Below are 19,815 nucleotides of genomic sequence, written 5' to 3'. Positions count from 1 at the left end.
GCGGGGGCTCCGGCCGTGGGGGCCACTGGACCCGCGACATCCACGTTCCAGACGGACGCACTCGGGCTGCGGTGGCTTCTATGGCTTTCTAGATTCGGGAGACAGACCAGGGCTGGGGTGGTAGCTACGTGGGTTTCTGAGGGGGAGCTTGGGACCCACTGCAGGGTGGCACGGGGAGCTCCCCGGGGGGAAGGTGGCCGCACAGGGCTGCCCCCGGTTCCCCTGGTGGGTGCACTCAGCTCGCGAGGCGCAGCAGGGCCTGCCCCACCCCCTCCCCAAAGGACTGGGTCACAGGGCTCACGGCGGGTGGCCTCCGCGATGTCACATGCCAGCTCTGAGCTTGCCAGGGTTGAATTCGGCTTCCGTGTCCCCTCGCGAGGGGGCCATCCTGCCCGGCAGCTCCCAGAGCGGGTCTGGCCTTGACACCCTGCCCCGGCCTCCGCTTCCCATTTTGGGATTGAGAAACGTGCTCAGAAGCAAAGGGCAGAAAGACTGGTTCTCGGGGAAGTTCTGCTTTTGTGTTAGAATCCAAAACAAAAGCTTTTCAGCTTAAGAGATTTCACGTGCAGTTTTGATCTTTTGAATAAGACGGTAAAACATTTATAATCACACTGATGCCATTAGAAATAATCACTTACTATTCGGGTGTGTTTTTTCTAGTCTTTTCTTTCTTTCCGTATATGCGTGTGTGTGTGTACGTGGTGTGGTGTGTACGTGGTGTGGTGTGACCGTGCCTGTCACACCTGTGAATGACATGTGCATCAGGCCACCTGTATGTCACCTGTGGGAGGAAGGCGCCTGCCCGTGTGGGGTGAGCTCTGCGCCCTCGGCCGCCGTGGCTCTGGGCCCCGGTGCGAGGGCCGTGGGTTTCCCCTCCGCCCACAGCCCTGGCCCCTGGGCCTCGGCGCAGCTCCTGACCGTGGGCCCTGTCCTCAGGACGGCTGTTCTCAGTGAAGGACCTTGCACGCGCCCCTGAGCAGCGACCATGGGCCTGCTTGCCTTCCTGAAGACCCAGTTTGTCGTGCACCTCCTCATCGGCTTCGTCTTCGTGGTGAGCGGGCTGATCATCAACTTCATCCAGCTGTGCACGCTCGTCCTCTGGCCCGTGAACAAGCAGCTCTACCGCCGGCTCAACTGCCGCCTGGCCTACTCCCTCTGGAGCCGTGAGTACCGCGTGCCCCGCGGGCTGGGGACGGGGCGGTCGGGAGGGCCCGTGGCTCACCCCGCACGGGGGCCCTGCGCGAAGGCGCTCGACCCAGGACGCTCCACCCCGGGGAGCCGCGTGCCATCCCCACAGCGGCCGCTGGCCCCGCAGACGGCGCTTTCTGGTGGCGTAGCGTGGGGCCGCGGTTTGGGGAGCAGCCGTGCGCTGGGTCCTCCACGACCGGCCCAAACAGCTGCCAGTGCACGGCCAGCTGGTCCCCTCCGCTGCCCCTGTGCCGCCCACACCAGAGTCGCGAAGCACCCTCTGCTGGCCCGTCACTTACCTCGTCAGTAGTACGGCGTCTGTGTCTGATGGACAAGGACCCTTGCGTGAGTCTCACCTTAAGCGCTGTGTGATGTGGGTCTGCGGATGAACCCGTCCTCACCGGCCAGGTGTGGGCGGAGCGGAGGGGGCCAGCGAGGGCCCCGTTCACAGAGGTGAGCGCCCACACCGCCACTGGGGACCAGGCACATCTCCGGAGGGCGCTGTGGCAGTGGCTGGCAGCAACCTGAACGATTATGGCACAAAACGAGCCTGTACCCCAGGGAGACGCGCACTGAGCGCGGGCGTGCATGTCTGTGCCCCCGTCGGCGTCACACCGCAGCACCGGGCACACGCGTCTGTGCGAGGGCGCCCCACGCGGCCGCCGGGAAAACTGACAGGACCCGTCGCCAAGGACGCCCGAGGGAGAGGGCACGGGCCAGCCAGGGCCCGGTGGCGCCGTCGGCTCGTTTCCAAAGGCAGAGTGTGTGTGCGTCTGCCCGCGTGCGGCCGTGGGTGCACAGACGGCGCCGAGGGGCGGACGTGGCCGTCCAGCGCGCGGAGGGGCAGCTCGTGGTGCTGCTCACGCTTCTCGGCACCGGGACAGGTTCCTTCTGTAATGGAGAAAAACGAAACACCTTTCACGTCACGCGGGCAAAGGCTCCCTGTCAGCGTTCCCAGGTGAGCAGCAGGCGAGGGCCGTCCCGCGGGCTCGGCTGGTGTCGGCGTGTCCCGCGGTGTCATGCCGTGCATCATGCTGTCACGTGAATGGCGCTGATTGCGTTTCATCACACTACAGCACGTACCATCACGTTACGCCGCATCCCATCATACGGAACGTCACACGGCATGATGTGACGCACGCGCCAGTGTGCACGTGAGTCCCCGCTGCCTCCGAAGGGGCCGGCAAGCCAGCCCTTAGCCTTAAACATGCCATAGCTTCAGTTCCCAGGGGTTTTTCCCCCTAAATAAAAGGCTGAGAGAGAATGAGATATCCTGTAACACGACACCCCCGAGCGAGGGGTTGGTGAGTCCACCTGGGTAAGATGGGCGCAGACCAAAAGGGCAGACACTCATCAACAAACCCTAAGGTGCAGACTCCAAGTCCCGCAGCATCCTGAAGTCAAAACACCGCGCAACGCCTGCCCCCAGAGAAAGCAGCTTCAAGTGCACTGCGGGGTTTGCCAAGGGAAAAGGCACTCTCCCCGCCCCGCCCCCTGCCCCTTGGGCAAAGCAGTAAGAGAGGGGACTGGACCCAAACCCGGGATCCTCGGAGGCCGCTGGCGTGGAGCAGGTCGCAGCACCCCGGGGGTCGGCGCGGACAGACAGATACACTCTGGTGACAGTACCTCTAATTTAGGCCCAAAGAATCCCACGGATTAAGACAAATACAATAGGAACTCACAGTTAGAGAACAAGAAATGTGCAACAATGGACTTAGACACAAGATTACCAAAAGACCAGATCGGAAAGAGAACCAAATAGAACTTCCGTAAACAGAAATTGTAATTGTAGAATTTTTTTTTAAGTAAAAACTTAGTGAATGAATTTTACATCAGATTAGACAGCCAGTGAGGAAACAAGTAAATTAGAAGTGAATGTGAAGAAATCACGCAGCGTGTGGGAGTGACGAGACAAAACAGGAGGCATCCGGGGAGAATGGGGGGGCCGCAAGCTGGCCTTGGACTCCCGTTGTGGAAGGAGACGCTAAGTCGAAGTGCCCGACGGCCGGGCCGTGGCTGAGAACCTTCCCGAGCCGATGGAAACCGCGACGCCGAGGCTCTAGGAAACGGACACCGAGCAAGGCGGATATACGGGGACGCGCATGCCAAGCAAAGGGATAAACGGGGACGCGCACGCCAAGCAAGGCGCGTAAACGGATGCCACATAGGCGGCGGGTGGACGGGGACGCGCACGCCACGCAAGGTGGATAAACCAGGACGCGCACACAGGCGGTGGGTGCACGGGGACGCGCACGCAGGCGGCGAGTGGACGGCGGGTGGACGGGGACGCGCACGCAGGGGCGTTGCCGTGCACTCACACCGTCGCAGACAAGACACCCACGGAGCCGCGGCAGGTGGGGGGGGCCTCCAACCTCTCAGGGAAAGCGACCCTCAGCCCAGAACTCTGTGTCCAGCGCGGTGACCTCCCAGGTGAGCACGAGAGAAACAGTCCGGCTGACGAAAGGCGGCACCGGTCAGAGCTCTTTGGCCAGAACCGAAGCCGCCGCGCCGTGCCCCGGGTAGGGTCCCCCATCGGCAGCACTGTGCAGCCGCCCGGACGTGACGCAGCTCGTCCAGCGATGGTCGAGCGGGCGGGCGGAGCGCGGTGCCCACGTGCCGGACGCTGCTCGGCCTCGAGCAGGAAGCAGGGCCCGCCGCATGCAGCCCCGCGGGCGAGCTCCGGGGACGTCATGCCGAGCGGAGCAGGCTGGCCACAGAGGGACCGTCCTGCACGGCACCACTCGCGTGACGACCTGGAGCGGGTCGGCAGGGGGCCGCCGTGCCGTGGCACGAAGTCTCAGCGACGCGAGGTGGCCGAGGTCCAGAGTCCGCGGACGGCCAGGGCCTGCAGGTGGCCTGGGAGAGCGAGGGGGCGAGCTGTGTGGCCCCAGCCGCGAACCCACATTGAAGTTGACCGCCAGCCAGAGGCTCCCAACCTGGTCCCTCTGCCGTGCTGTGGTCGGCCTGTCCTGGCAGCTGACCCTTCATGGCTTCTCCTCCGACTGTCCATCAGGCAGAGAGGACATGACTGTTCAGTCGCTGTCCGAGAGAGAGACCGTCCGTCCAGTTTTCACCTCGCAGAGGAGGGAGGTTGAGAGCCCAGGTGCTCGGCTGGCACTGCCACCTGCGGTGCCCCACCCGGTCCTCCCAGTAGCCTGTGAGGAAGCCACTGCGTCCCCTCTCTCCAGACGGGAAGCTGAGGCTCGGCGCTGTCTCATCGGCGGTCTGGGCCCCGCACACGCGGCAGGGCCGAGCCGCGGCGGCACTGCGCTGCCCTCCTCAGGACGCCTGGCCGAGGTGGGCGTGACAGCGGCCGGACACGCGGGCCCCGGCCGGCCGTGTGCCCTGTCCGGTCCGCGGCTGGACTGCGAGGTGTCCCGCCAGCAGGTGTCAGCCAGACCCCCACGTCCTCCGCGGCCTCTGCTTGTCTCGTCTTCCTGAAAGTTTCGCTCCTCTCCTCCTCTTGCTTTACTCAGAGCGGTAATCGTAAGTCAGGAAAACTAAAACTCACGCGCCAGAACTCGCTTCTAGAAAAGCCAGGTATGGACGGACGTGCTGTGCCGTCTGGCGCCGCGCCGCGTGTTGGGGGCGGGGCCGGGCTGCCTGCTCCGCCCCCCAGCGCCCCCGTGTGTCCGCAGAGCTGGTCATGCTCCTGGAGTGGTGGTCCCGCACGGAGTGCACGCTGTTCACCGACCAGGCCACGATGCAGCGCCTGGGGAAGGAGCACGTGGTCATCATCCTCAACCACAACTTCGAGATCGACTTCCTGTGCGGCTGGACCATGTGCGAGCGGTTTGGTGTGCTGGGGGTGAGTGTCGCGGGCCCAGGAGGGTGCTGGCTCCTGCGGGGCTGCGAGTGGGAGGGCGCGGTGTCCCCCGCTGTCCCAGAGCCACTGTCCTGCCTCCCCGCTCACCGCCCTCATGGGCTCTGAGTCGGCAGAGTGCCCCAGGGGCTGGGTGCCCCAGTGGAGACGAGACGTTGGCACCCGAGCCCCCAGAGCACCCCTGCAGCGGCCGCGGGTGGATGGCGCCCCGCCCTAGGCACCTCCCGCCCGCCAGGCCTGCACCCAGCTGTGCTCTGGGGACCGGCCACCTGCGTCCTTGTGGCCAGGCTGACCCCAGTGGCCCCACATTCAGTGTCAGGGAGCCCCTGTTGACCACAACAACCCCGAGCTGCGCGCCAGCCCCGGGGAGCGGTGGGCACCTGGAGCAGTGCCTGCCCCTCCCCCCAGAGCTCCAAGGTGCTGGCCAAGAGGGAGCTGCTGTGCGTGCCGGTCATCGGCTGGACGTGGTACTTCCTGGAGATCGTCTTCTGCAGGCGCCGTTGGGAGGAGGACCGCGACACGGTGGTGCGGGGGCTGCAGCGCCTGGCCGACTACCCCGAGCACATGTGGGTGAGTGAGTCCCCGGCACACGGGCGCACGCGGGGGGCCGACGACCCCGAGCCCACGTGGGTGGGTGAGTCCCCGGCACACGGGCGCATGCGCGGGAGCCGGCCGCGCCCCGCCCGGAGCGAGCCGCGTCCCTGCGCTTCGCCCCAGTTCCTCCTGTACTGCGAGGGCACGCGCTTCACGGAGAAGAAGCACCGCGTCAGCATGGAGGTGGCCGCCTCCAAGGGGCTGCCCGTCCTCAAGTACCACCTGCTGCCTCGGACCAAGGGCTTCACCACCGCGGTCCAGTGCCTGCGCGGGACAGGTGAGGGCCCCGCCGCGGCCCCGCGTGGGCCGAGGGACGGCAGCGGTCAGGAGCCGCGCGTGAATTACGTGTGAGGCCGCGGGCAGCGCGGGGCCCCGGCGAGAGCGGCCGGCGTGTGGCGAGGCTCTCCCTCCGTTTTCGAGGTGACAGGATGCTAGTTGACAAATAGCTAACATGACTTAAAGTGTAACTGAAACCTTATGAAGAAAGAGGCCCATGTACCTATGTTTAACCCAAAAGGAGGCGGGGGAAAGAGGGGCGGAGGGGGGACAGGACGCAGAGACCGGCCTGGCTGTGCGAAGCGCCCGCGCCAGGGCGTCCGGGGGGCGCGGCCAGGCGCCCAGCTGGAACAGTGGGAGTCGGGGGGAACAGTGGCCGCGCGAAGAGCCTGGTCCCGTGTGGGGCACGGGGGTGGGGGGCGGCCGGCCCACCCCTCACCCCCTCCCCACAGTTGCAGCCGTGTATGACGTCACGCTGAACTTCCGGGGGAACAAGAACCCGTCCTTGCTGGGGATCCTGTACGGGAAGAAGTACGAGGCAGACATGTGTGTGAGGTGAGCTCGGGCCCCACGCACGGCCCCTCCCGCCGCCCGCTGCCGCACACGGAGTGGGGCGGGGTCCAACGTGGGACCCGTGGCCATCGTGAACGAGTGGCTGTGGGGGTCGAGGCAGAATGTTCCGGATGGTTGGGGGGTGGGGGACTGACACAGGCTTTCGAAAGAGGCTGAGCTGAAACCCGCACAGAGACCAGGGGTCCCACAGGCGGGAGGACAGCCGTCCTGGCCGAGGGGACTCTGCGGTCCCCTCCTCAGGGTGCAGGGCAAGTTAGGTCGGCACTGCAGACCGCCCGGGGAGGAGGCGGGCACCGGGCCGCTGCCGACCCCAGCCGGCTCAGGCCCCTCTGAGTGGCCGCCAGCCCAGGTGCGGGAGCCACTCCGGCCGCTGAGGCCTCGTGCTTCCGCCCGTTCACGCCCCGTGCTGCGGAACCCACGGCCGCGCTCTGCCTGGTCTGCTAGTGGAGCTTCTGAAAGCCTCGGCTGCCTGTCTGTGTCACTGGCCTTTTGGGTTTTGAGGAAAACGATATCCCAGTGAGTATGAAACATACTTGTCATCCAACCAGTCGAGGCTCTCACGGCCGGGGGTTTGTGCCGTGTCCCCGTCCCCTGCGGGCGAAGCACCCGGGGTCTGCGGGCACCAGGGGCTCTGGCGATGGTGCCTGAGGCGCCTGTGTCCTGCTGGCCAGCGGCCCCCACGTGCCTTGAGTCCGCCCCAGGAGGCGGGTGCTCACATGCGTGTGCATTTTTAGCTCATCATTCGAAACGTATTTTGTATGTTTCATAGTGCACGTGCCAGACACACACACACAGCCTGTGCGTGGCGTGTGCACTGCGCGTATGAAGCCAGGGAGGCCAGCGAGTGGGCTCCAAGCCGTCGGAGGGCCGCCTCCCCGTGGGCGAGGCCCTGCCGAGCCTGGCTGCTCACCGGAGCGGCGCCTGCGGTCGGGGGCCCGGCTGCCCGCGGCTCGGCGCCAGCGCCCCTCGCCATCGGCGAGCCGCGCGCTTGTCAAGTCTCAGTTTCCCTTTCACACGTGGCCAAGGTCAATAGGCGTAAACCCGCACAAACCAAGGTTCCCGATTTTTAGGGCAAAAGTTTGAGCTACCTTAAAACGTGGCGATTTACATCTGGCCGTGGACTTCCCCCTGGCTCTCTTGCCACTGTGGGCCCCCCCAGTGGAGCAGCCCGCTCCCACCCCATAGTCCCGCGATGTCCATCATCCCGCTGGAGCGCATGGGCCTGGCGCCCTCTGCCGGCGGTCTGGAGGTACTACACTCACCCTGGGCTGTGCGTCTCCTGCTAAGCCACCAGGTAGACACCTCCACTCCCAGGCCGCTAATCCAGCTGGTGATTAGGTTTATAAATAAGTTGGTGTCCTAAGCGGTCAGCTGTTTGCTAACTGAGATTAAAGTTCTAAATCTCTGTTGCTTTTCATACTCGAAGCAGTAGATTTCATTTGCGAAGCATATGATCTTTTTTGCCTAATGAAAGTCACTCTGAGTTGTGGTTATTTATGGAGAATGAACCTTAAGAAAGACCAGAACTCCTGCTGGGGCACATAGGCAGTCGCGCTTCCCCGTGGCTCTGGGGCGTGACCTGCCCGTGGCTCTGGGGCGTGACCTGCCCGTGGCACTGCTCTCCAGTGTCCCTTGTGAGTCGCGTCCACTGTCCCAGGAGCGCTGCTGAGGCCCTGCAGCCCCGTGGAGCCCAGCCTCGCCCCCCACGGTGCTCTTTGCTCCAGGGAGGGGTCCCTTCGATGTTTACGTGTTTTAGGGGATTGAGTGAGACTGAGGAGCACCAGCGCCGGCGGGCAACCCCGATGCACGGGCTTTTTACGTTGTTCCGTTCAATGTCGTGTAGCGACTCACTTTGCTTTTAATCTGCTTCCTAACACAGGAGGTTTCCTCTGGAAGAGATCCCGCTGGACGAGAAGGAAGCGGCTCAGTGGCTCCACAAGCTGTACCAGGAGAAGGTAAAGGTGCCACGCGTCCCCGGGGGCCGCGGGGAGGGGCCGCGGGGAGGCTCCACGGGCGGCTCGCAGGGCCGGAGTCAGGAGCGCTCCGCAGTTATCAGATACATGTTTCCAATCCTTTTTCTTCTTTCTTTTATTTTTCTCTTAACTTTTGAGAATTTAAAGAAACTAGAGAAAAGTGTGAAAGATAACATAATGCTTGTATAACCATAGCTGGTAACATTTTATCACATGTTTCATTTTTTTTTCATGTAGAAGTGTAGATACATAACAGACGTGTGTGTGCGCGTGTACGAGACACAGTATAGATGAGGCGCTTCTTAAAATCATACCCAGCTCTCGCTCTCTTTTCCCATTGCACAGCTCACCCCGACTCTGACTTCTGGCTTATTTTATCTACGTAAACATACAGGACACTTTGTTTTCAGTATTGTGGGAGGCTTAGATCAAAAGATCCTTCCAGGATATGACCAATATCCTTTTAAGTGCATTGACGAGCTCACAGGACAATAAGGGAACGCTCTAGGGATCAAACAGGAGCTGGGGCGCAAAGCCCAGGGCGAGCCCCTGGGCTGACGCGGCCACGCTCTCCGGGCGCAGTTTGCTGGTCCCCTTAACCTAACGTCTTGAGTTTGACTGCCTACCTGGAGATAGAAGATAAAGGCTTGACTTTATTCGAGGCAGCAAGTTAGGACCGAAGACGCTGCGTGAAGCCGGGGCCCTCAGGAAGGTTTGGCTGGAAAAGCACGAACCTGCCAGGCTTCTCTCTCTTGGTCTCAGAAAGGTTCCCCTGGTAATTCATGATCCCAAGCCTGAGCCCAAGCAGATTGCAGGGTTTACATTGTGCCAATAACATAGTTCAAGAAGAAGAAAGACAAAATCTCACCATGAAAAGTGATTCCAGGCAGATCTCTCTAGAGTTCCTGAGAGCAGCACATGCAGAACTGGCCGGACACAGCTGCCCATGGCCTCCTCCCAGAAGATTCCGCCGGAGCGGAGCTCTGAGCCACAGCCACCGTGGGCTCCACGACAGGCAACACAGGAAAATCAGGCGCTCCAGCAACCCCAGCTATCGGACCTGTCAGGCAGAGACTGAAATCGGTCTGTTTGAAATGATTAAGCACAAGAGAAGGAACTGCAACGAAAAGAGGAAGACTTAGGAAAAAATGAGTCAGACGTGAGGAAAACCAAGCCGAACTTACAAGCCCGAGAAGTGTAGTCATCGACGGTGAAATCTTAGCAGGTGAAATGGCAGATGAGATACAGCTGGAGAGAGAGTGAGTAAACTGGAAGGTTGAGAGGAAGTCGCTCGGAAAGCAGCACAGAGGAAGTGTGACTACAAAAGGAAGGTTAAAAGACAGAGCGTGGACTGCGGGTCCGACAGGTACAGAAAGAGAAACCATAAAACTTCTACAGTTGGCCAACGTGGGTTTCGTCAGGTTCAGGAAATACAAGTCTGGGATAAATTTTAAAAATCACCCACTTGGCACGGAGATTACAGGAGACCACAGCCAAAGAGAAGACCTCGGCCGCATCAGGAGACGTGTGGCCCGCGAAGGGCCGTCCCCGTGGTTCGCGCCGGACGTGTCTCTCGCTGTGCGCCAGAATCTCTTCTAAAGTCACACGTTTTATCCCCGTGATAATCACATGCCGACGCTCACACTTACACGCACATACGTTGCACACCCATACACACGTACACAAAAGATGCAGCACACCCAGAGTAGGACAAGGTAACAGGAAAACCCACTTCAATGATGTTAACAGAAAGCAAAGCTACAAGAGGAGCTCAGCTGCACCGAAAAGCTTCTCCTTTAAAATGATTACAAAATAGACAAGACGGACCTGTTAGAAAAGAGGGGCGCCCCCGGCGGGGGCGGAAACGGCCGGAGAGCCGTGCGGCGCGCTTCACGCGCACACGTGCGGAAACTTAGGTAAAATGTGCAGGTTCCAGGAGCGATACAGCCCTGTCCAGAAGAAAAAAACCTGAATGAAAAATCAGTGGCGTCCACGGCCACGCCGCCCTGCGCACGCCCGATCCCGTCCAATCTCGGAAGCTAAGCAGGGTCAGGCCTGGTTGGTACTTGGATGAGAGACCACTTAGGAAGACCAGGTGCTGTAGGCGTAAAAAATAAAAATTAAGGGATTGTAAGCTGACCAGGTCCTTGCAATCCGTGAGGTTAACCAAGGGTTGCCTTGCCTAAAAAAAAAAAAAAAAAAAAAAAAAAAAAACGGCAGTAGAGCATGGGTGTCACCCCCAGGGAGGCAGGTGGGGGTGTGCTGCAGGCCGCAAGGCGGACGTGTCTCTGTTCCCGGGTCAGGTTTTAAAAGTCTGAAATTCCGAACACAAAGGGACATTCGCGAGCAACAGTGTTGGTTTGGCAGGAAATGAGGAATAACCTAAAAGTACATCATTAGGAAATAAATACACTGTATATGTGCATTCACTAGCTGTGGTTCAGTTAAAGTAAATGAGCTACATATTATCAACATAACCGAATCTTGGGAAAACGTGTGAAAAAAGCAGAGTGCCGCATGTGTATGGTTTGATGCTACTTACGGGAAATCGCAAAGCATGCGAGCTCACGGACACACGCATGTGGGTGTGAGTGTGAAATCGAGCGTGAGAATGAAAATCCCTCGGTCAGGAGAGGGTGACTTCTGGGGGCAAAGGGACACGGGGCCTCCTCTCCCTCCCGAAAATAAGCTGAGGCAAATGCAGCAAAGAGCTAGTTCTGACATAACCGATTTGTTTGGGGATTTCTATGTTATTTTCTCTGTCTATAATATTGACATATATGATAATATAACATTTTGAATTATTTGAGTAACATTTGAAAATAACATGCGATCTTCAATTGCTTTTCGTGACACGTACTTTAGTTAACATCGAAGACACCAGACTGTGTTCTTCTCCTATTTTCTTCTTTTTTCGTCACCTGAAGAAAAGTCAGCTGTTTTTCATATCTGTCAACATTGTTTTTTATATCTGTCCCAAGTGGATAGAAGCCGCCCCTGTGCAGGGTGCCGCCCCTGCGGGTGCCCGTCCCCGCCAGTGAACGTGAGGCCCCGGCGCTTGGCCGCGGGGAGTGCGGTGGAGACCCCTGTGCAGGGCGCTGTTCCTCTGGGAGGGTCCGCTAAGTTGTGCCCCGAAGAGCCTGCCCGGCTTGCACGCCCAGCCGGGCACGAGGGGCCCCTTTTCCTCCCATCTTCTGAGTGGAGGGTGGATCGCCTGCAGCCCTATCCCCCCCCCCCCGCCTGGAAAGACGCAAAGACCCCGTGGTGACCCACCTGGGTGCCTCGGGGCGGACGTGAGCCTGCACCTCGGAACCGCGGCGCCTCCCGCTTTTGGTGACGGCCAGGCCGTGGTGTTGCCACAAGGCCTACGGGCCACGCCGCACGATCGGCCCGTTTCACAGATGCAGATGCTACCGTCCTGTGAAGGAAGGGACTGTCCTTTGGGTGGCCGGGCTGGCACTATCTTCAGGCCTCCAGGCCTCTGGCCCATGTACTCTGCCACGGCCGCTGCCCAGGGGAGGACTGGCTCTGACCAGGCCGCGTCCTGGCCCCTGAGTTCCTGCCACCTGGCCACCGGGATCTCCGTCACAGTGCGGTGTGCGCTCTGGGCCCTGTGACCGTGGTGGGAGCCCAGAGCCCCCTCTGCAGGGCGCCTGGCTTTGGGGAGGGGCGGGGCGCTGGGACGTCCTGGCCTCTCTAAAGTTCCAGAAGAGAGGAAGTTGCCAGGTGAGGGGGTCACTGGGAGGAAGCACGCGGGGTTCGGGAGCTGCCCCCCGAGACGGTTTCCGCGTGTCTTCAGGCTGGGCGGAAACGCAGAACAGGTCCCTGTGTCCTCCCGAAATGGCCGAGTGTGTGGACGCCCGATCACAGTCCGAGCGAGCCGCGTTCCTGATCCCCAAAGCTGGCAGGCTGCCCCCGCGACGGGGGACGCCCCGGCATCTGCGGCTCTGTCCCCCGGCCTCAGACAGCACCTGCTCGTCCATGCGCTCTGTGTGCCGGCGTGGAGGGGCCCGAGGTGTCCCCGACGCCGCCCCCTGCTGACGGCCCCTGACAGCGCCGTCCCCCCACGTTGTCAGCCTGCGGCGGGGGGCGGAGGGGGACGGAAGGAGAGGGGAGGTGGCTTTCTGGGGGTGGCATGGGACCTGTGCCCCGGCCCCTGGACGCCCAGCAGGTCACGGCCACCACCGCCTTTGAGACGGTGACGACGGGGTCACAGTCCCCGGCCTGGGAAGCGTGCCAGGTCACGTGCCTTTTTTCAAGCTCCCAACACGAGCGAGCGGCCGAGGTCTCGCCACGGCGCGGCCCCCGCGGCTGCCCAGCCGCAGGCCGGTCCTGCCTCTCCCGCTGCGTGCGCCCCGCGGGCGGAGCCAGGCCGCCCGGCCCCGCGTTCCCCGCTCCCTGCGTTTGAGGCCCGCCTGTGGCGACACTGCCTCCCCGCTGGCCTCTTGCAGGACGCGCTGCAGGAGATGTACGCCCAGGAGGGCGTGTTCCCGGGGCAGCAGTTCAAGCCGGCCCGGCGGCCGTGGACGCTCCTGAACTTCCTCTTCTGGGCCACCGTCCTGCTGTCCCCCCTGTTCAGCTTCGCCTTGGGCGTCTTCGCCAGCGGCTCTCCCCTCCTCATCCTGACCTTCCTGGGCTTCGTCGGGGCAGGTAAGGGACGGGCGTGATCCCGCGGCTCCGGGCGAGGTCCAGGGGGCCAGGGGGCCTGGCCCGTCTGGCCGCTGCGCTGCGGGGTGTCCGCTCCGTGGGGACAGGCGGACCAGTGTGCAGGGGCGGGAAGGGGCAGCAGTCTGAGGCCGGAGTTTGGGGACCCCCCTCCCCCCGAAGGCGGTGGGTCTAACCTCACCTTCTCCTGTTTTGAAGCTTCTTTTGGAGTTCGCCGGCTCATAGGAGTAACTGAGATAGAAAAAGGCTCCAGCTACGGAAACCAAGAATTTAAGAAAAAGGAATAATTAATGGCTGTGATTGAACACACGTAACCTGATGGTGGTATCCAATTAACTCAATTAAAAACAGAACAACACACGCAGAGCGGAAAAAAAAGACATTTAGAAACTATTTTTCTTATTAACTGGTGACTAATATTAACCAATAAACTTGAGCCAAGAGTGAAGAGCTGGAAGGGCTGCCAGCCGGAGCCGGCCGCGCCGCCCGAGGACGCTGCCGGCCAGAGGGCCCCTGCCGCGCTCTCTTCTTAAACCTAGGTCCCGTTTCTGTTTTCTGTCTGCGGTTTCGGGAACTCGCCCGAGCCCCGAGCCCCTTCCCCGCGTCCCCAGCGCGCCCCCTTCACGGCTCTTTCCCTGTCCTGGGAATGGATGTCAGGGTCCCAGGCCCCCCGGGCGGCCTGCGCCTTCGCTCCCTGAGGGAGGAGGTAGGGGCCCCGTGGGGCAAGTTCCCTTGGTGAAAAGCACACCCTGGGCTGACCCAGGAGCCCGGGGCTCTGCGCTGCGGCCGCAGGCGAACACCCCACCCCGCGTCCCGCCTGAGGGCGCGGTGACCGCGGAGACCGCCCCACGCCCACGGCGCCCTGCACAGCCCTTTCTCCCGGGGCCGTTGACCTGCCGGGGGCCGGGGAGGCCACGCTGGGCCGGGGCCCTCTCTGCTAGCCGCAGGGAGTGTGCGGAGAGAGACCTCCGCCTGACCCCCCCCCCCAAGGACACCCAGAAGCTCCCTAAAAAGCAACGTCACCGCCAAACCTTCATTTTCTAAAGGTGGTTGGATCCTGTTGGCTCAGAGCTTGTTGGCTGGTAGAGATTTTATTTTTAGGGTTGATCTGCTGATGGCTCTCAGCTCCCTGAAGAAAACCAGAGGTGGTGAGCCGCCCCTTCCCCGGCCCCCTCCCTCCCCTGAGCAGGCACACAGGTCCCTGGGGAGGGCCTGGCCCTCCGCCTGCCGCGCCCCACGGGCAGCCAGCGCCGCCTCCGCGCCTCCTGCCGCAGGGGCGTCCCCGAGGACCCCGACAGCCTGTCCTCAGGTCCTGGCGGCGTCCCTTGGGGCCACAGCCCTCGTGGGAAGCGTTTATGTGCAGGTGGAGGCGTGTTCAGGGCACCGTGGGTGTCCGGGCCGGACGCCGTGGGGCCAGGAGGAGGACGGGGGACGGAGGCCACCCCCCACGCCCCGCAGGGCTCGGCCGAAGCGTCTCACTGTGAAGGCGCCTGCGTCAACTTCCTTCTTAGACTTTGTTTTTCAGTCACATCGCCCTCGTCCTTTCTAGCAAGGGGAAGGAACGTAGTAGGTGTTCTGTCCGCTACACGGTAACCAGCATTCTGAACAGAGGCAGGTTAAGTTTCCTAGGAAAGCCAATGGTGGAAAGAGGCGTGAAAAAATTATAAACTAATTGGAAAAATAATTACGCGTTGGCCCTAAGTATGTATTTTGGGAAGGTTAATGGGGGCGACGTAAACTGTTTGTGTCACCACTGCGTTCTGGGCTTGGTGGCCTGCCGCAGGGGCAGACGTGGGAGGTGCCACAGTCCCGTGCTGGCTCGCCAGCCGAGGCGAACGGCGCGAGGGCTCCGAGGTCCGCGGGCCGTGGCCAAACAGCTTCAAGATGCTCTCGTCTCGGGAGCGTGCTCAGCTCTGTCCCGAAGCCCGGCCCTCCGCTCCCACCGCGGCCCCCAGGGTTCGTGTTCGCCCGTCATGCTGCTGGTCTGTCTGCACGTGTGTTTATCCGTGTCATTTGCTAAGTCACTAATACCCCAAAAACCTTCAAGGCAAAAAGCATAAGGGTTCTGCCCTGCAGAAATTGCAATTTTGGATCTCTTACCACTGCGTTAAACATGCTCGTTTTCCGGAGACGTTCCTGCCCCTTGGCAGGAACACAGAATGTGTGACTCCCGCATCCGGTGGCGGGCAGGCGGGCGGGCAGACCCCTCGGTCCCGAGGCCGCAGCCAGGCTGCGGGGCTGAGCCCTTCCGGGCGGCGAACCCCACTCGGGGAGCGTTTTTACAGAGGGTGGACCTCACTTTTCATCCCCTTCAGAAGGAAAGGGGGAGGGAGCCCCTTTCATTTCTTGCATTAAATTAAAAAATCCCAGAATAGTGCTTTTCCTTATTCTCTTTCTCTGCACCCCACCACCGAGCGCCTCTCGCTGTCACGTTACATTCAGGCCGAGGGGACAGGCTGCGCCGGTCCGAGGTGCAGGAGCGGGCTCAGGCCGGCGTCGAGGGCGCCCACCACTGGGTCAGGCTCGCCGGCCGCCCTGCCGCCCGCGGCGAGTCTGCAGCGCGAGTGCCCGACGGGCCGAGCCCCACACCAGGCCCCTGGCCACACGCTTCTCAGCTCAGGCCTGGGCTTGGCGCTCAGGGGCTGGGTCCCGTGTTCTCTGTCATCCTCCTGAACGCGTCCCGACCCCGCCAGGCGGGTGGGCTTCAGCAGGCAGCGAGCGAGTTCGGCTGTGGGCCCTGCCCGCGTGTCTAGCCGGGGAGAGGGCCACAGTTCTTCCGGCCCCTTGGGGCGTTCTAGGGGCTCCCGAGGTGCCTGTGGCATTCCCCGGTGGCTCCGCGGCAGCTGTCAGCACTGGGGACTTTCCGCCCCGCCAGGGTCTTTCTCTGAGCGCTGTGAGTGGAGGCCGTGCCCCGCGTACCGGCGAGCGGTCGCCGCGGGGACGGCTCGGCTGGTGGCCGGAGAGCGTGTCGCAGACTCGCGACCGCTCCCTGCGCGCCGTCTTCCTCCAAACCGAGCCCGGCCGGGGTTTGAAACGCTACCCGTCCACGAGTTTTAGCCCAGAGCAAGAGCGGCGTGGTCCCCGGGACCAGTGACAGTGGGGGGTCGCGCAGCCTGAGGAGCTCGGTGAACCCCGCCCCGGGACGCGCAGAGAGGCGCTCCGGACGCACGAACCACTCGGTAGCGGCCTAAGCTACAGCGTGAGCAGCGCGTTCTTGTAAAGAAGCAGTGCGGGTGTGATCACTGATCTACGGGGACGCCGTCCCGCGGCCTGTCACGCCCTGTCACCCGCCCTGTGCACCCCGTGACCTCTCCCTGCACCAGCTGGGCTTCAGAGCACGAGCTGGCCTGAAGGAGGGCAGGGCGTGCAGTTGCGCGTTTCGGAGCCGACTCCAGGGCGCCGTCGCCCGCATGCCCACTGGCTTGGCGTGAAGGATGAGTAACCCCCTGCATGTTGCTTCGTCTCTGCCCGAGACACCTATAGGACAAGCCAGAGAGAACCTGTCCAGCCTGGCTGATTTCCACTGCCCTGTTCCACCCCACGCTGCGAACTTCTCACTGGAGCGCATGCTTCCCCCTGCAGGCCACGCTTAGCGTCTGCTGCTGTTACGTGGCTTCCGATTTTCCGGCCGCGCGGCCAGGCTCTGGGTTGACAGTGGGCATGGCCTGCCCACCACCCTTCTTTCTGGAGACAGCACGCCCCTGGCCCACGTGCCCGCCCCTTCTCCAGCGACTTAGCTCCCAAAGCAAAGGCCAGCCTCTCCGAGCGCCTGGTCCTGCCCGGCCGCGCCACCCACTCGGGCGGGCCCGGCTTTGTCCCCACCCTGCGTGGGGCTGCCAAGGTGCATGCAGACCTTTGGACTTCACATTTGCACATCAGGGCCAGGATGCAAAAACACAGGGACAGTTTTTGGGTAGAAGATGTCACACCATGTCGTGCTCGATGGAGGGGGTGGACACGTGAATTGAGTTTTAGCACAAGCATTTGCTGCTAGCTGATTTAGTAAACGTGGTGGCATTCTTACAAACCACTCGGGAAAAATGAGGACAAGATCACTGTCAGGGAGCCCGGGAAATCGTCAGAGGAGCTGACACTGGTCAGCCCCGGTGGCAGCCACACGTTCTTTTTAAAGACAATTGCTTTAATTTTTTAAGCTTTTTAGTAAGTTCACATGGAGTTTTCTTTTCTCATAAATTTTTCAGTTTAACTTTTTGTTGTAAAAGTATTTGGACAGAAGGCAAACTGTGAATGAGATACCGAAATGCACTAAATTGTATTAAATTAAACTGGAGTTACTTGATACAATGAAGAAACGCATCCCAACTACTTGTATTTACTGTCTCAGAATTGTACATTGTGACAATCAAATGTTACTTGCCTAAATGCCAGGAGATTCGCCTGGCTTCTTATTCATAAAGACGGCCAGCGGGTGCTGTGTCATAAACTGATCATCGGTCCTGGAGGGTGTCAGCAAGCACCGTCGCCATAAATGAAAACCTCCCTTTGGAAAACCGCACGGACCGTTGTCGCGAGCACGTGCGGCAGACGTCAGAGTCTTTGTCTGTTGTCGACAATCGTGACCACTGGCCAGTTTCAGAGGGTGGTACATTGTATACAGGGTGCACATATGTCACAGAGATGGTCCCTTTTGTATGCTTCATTTTTACAAGTTTGCTACTCAAAACTTTGTGAAGTTGAGGAAGGCGGTATTTTTGGTGGATAGGAGGCTGGGGGAGGGGGGAGCTCACGTAGACTTGAAAAGCCTGTGTCCCCAAAACTGACTGTGTTTGCCATGCGCCGTGAAGACGACTTTGTACACGGGCGTGCGTGAGCCTGCCTGAGCGCCGGGATTTTCTAGAGAAAATGCTGCAGGCGTCGTACTTGTTTATTAAAATCGCTGCTATGAAAGAGAGGGATAAAATGCCCACACTATAAGTGAAAGTGACTGTGTGCCTCCTCGTTCTTTTGTCTCTGGTCTGCATAGATTTTTCCCGGGGGAAGCAGAGGGCCTCGGGCACTCCTGGCCTGTGGGGTCAGCACCTGCACAGGTCTCCTGCCTGTCCTTTGTCCTTCCAGCTGCCTGGGCTCAGTGCACTTGGCGAGCTTCCCCTCCCCACCCCCCTCTGCCCCAGGCCGCCTTTGGAGGGGCAATGGGGGAGCGCCATCATCTGGCAAAAGCCATGGAGAAAATCGGTGCGTAACGTATGCAAAAATGACACTCTGCCTAAAAACGGGTCTTAAAAGCCATCGAGAACAAAGTAGGCATGTGCACATCAAAAAGTATTTTTTGTAAAAAAAAAAAAAAAAAATTCATTCTGTGAAAACCAGAAACCAAGGATTTCCTTTTCTCCTTTATAAAGAAAACTCTTATTAGAACCGAGAGCTGCTCCCCGGGCTCATTTGTCTGTCTGTCTGGAAAATAAATTGAGCTCAAAGAACCCTGGCGTCACTTGTGCGCAGGCCCCCCGTGGTGACGTGCCTCTCCGTCCTGGGCAGTCTAATTCCAGCGGCGCTGGTGGGAGTGGGCCGGGCCCACATCCGCGCTCAGCTCAGCCTCCTGAGGACTAGGGAGGCCAGGCTCGGACGGGCCACCCGCCAAGTCCCACCTCTAGCCGCAGTTGTTTTAAAAACTACACCCTGAATTCAGAGTACACATGTACCAGCACGTGCACAGACATGCACACAGACATGCACACACAGGCGTGGACTTCGGGATGGGGTGGTGCAGGGGATGAGACCGAGGGGCCCTGGGGCCGTGCGGCGTTCCGGAATGGTGGGGTTGGGCCGGACCCTTGTCCCCTGTGCACGCAGCTCTGCCCCCTTGTGTGTTTGGTTCTGTTTGAACACGAGTGCCCACGGGCAGAGACAGGTGGCTGAGGAAGACACCCCGGACCCCCCAACCCGGAGTTTCACAGACGTCTGGGGCACCCGGGCCATGGGCAAACTCAATTCTAGGGCTTGCCAGCTTCTGCTTTGACTCTGCTTAGGGGACTCGATAAGAATCAGCCTCTGACCACCTGACGTGATGAGAAGTGTGTGTGAACATGCACACACGCGTACGCACACACACATACCTGCACGGCAGTGGGCTGGGTGGGAGGGAACATTTCTCTGGACGCTCCCCAGAGGCCGACCTCGGTGACAGTGACCGCAGTGAAGAAGTCCCGCTGTCTTGCGGCATCTCAGAGGAGTTGCTGGCGTCACCAGACCCAGCTCCGGCCCCGCCAGGGAGCGGGGAGAAGGTTGCACTCACAGGAACGTACACCAGGGGGCGCGCCGCGTGGGACCCGGGCAGCAGGTTTGGCGTGCAGGGACTGCCAGACGGGTGCACGGGGGCGTGGGCGGTGTTTTCAGTCCCTGCCAGCGAGGGGGGGGTCGTCTCCAGCCGTGTGCAGTGGAGCCCACCTCCTGAGATCGCTCGGCGGGGTCCAGTGAGGCCCCAGACTGCATTCAGGAAGGCCGTGTCTTGTAAAACAAGGTGTATCAGCCCATAACCAGAGCGATCGCTTCGTCTGTCCCCACAGGCTCAGAGTGTGAGGCGAGGTCTCAGGAGTCAGAGGGGGGGCTGCCAGGGACCCCAGACCGCTCTGAACCAGGAGGTGTATGCGGGAGCGTGGGGGAAGTCCCTGGAGGCGAGCAAACGGGGGTGGGGGGGGACAGCCAGTCTAGCCAGGTGGGACCTGCCTGTTTGCAAAACCACGGCAAGATCTAAGACTGCCCCAG

General features: G+C 61.0%; 1 protein-coding gene and 1 pseudogene across 3 annotated transcripts in view; both read left to right on the top strand.

The window, feature by feature from the left end:
- AGPAT3 (1-acylglycerol-3-phosphate O-acyltransferase 3) overlaps positions 1–15,461 on the top strand; it is a 66,258-nt gene extending 50,797 nt beyond the window's left edge. For 2 of the 3 annotated variants that reach the window (XM_016143498.2, XM_016143499.2), the window contains 8 exons: positions 937–1,163; positions 4,827–4,996; positions 5,420–5,581; positions 5,729–5,882; positions 6,334–6,436; positions 8,334–8,409; positions 12,879–13,077; positions 13,291–15,461. In XM_016143498.2, the coding sequence (XP_015998984.1) occupies positions 986–1,163; positions 4,827–4,996; positions 5,420–5,581; positions 5,729–5,882; positions 6,334–6,436; positions 8,334–8,409; positions 12,879–13,077; positions 13,291–13,379 (1,131 nt within the window). In that variant the 5' untranslated portion in view covers positions 937–985 and the 3' untranslated portion in view covers positions 13,380–15,461. Of the gene's footprint in view, positions 1–936; positions 1,164–4,826; positions 4,997–5,419; positions 5,582–5,728; positions 5,883–6,333; positions 6,437–8,333; positions 8,410–8,772; positions 9,786–12,878; positions 13,078–13,290 lie in introns of those variants that run through there. The other variant, XM_016143501.2, reaches the window with a different exon arrangement.
- LOC118614923 lies at positions 10,416–10,534 on the top strand (annotated as a pseudogene).
- Positions 15,462–19,815: the final 4,354 nt, after the last annotated feature.

The sequence above is a fragment of the Rousettus aegyptiacus genome, unplaced genomic scaffold (genome assembly GCF_014176215.1).
Source record: "Rousettus aegyptiacus isolate mRouAeg1 unplaced genomic scaffold, mRouAeg1.p scaffold_m13_p_20, whole genome shotgun sequence".
Lineage (NCBI taxonomy): Eukaryota > Metazoa > Chordata > Mammalia > Chiroptera > Pteropodidae > Rousettus > Rousettus aegyptiacus.
Note: the sequence above shows the minus strand (reverse complement) of the source record. Positions and strands in the feature narration are given on the sequence as shown.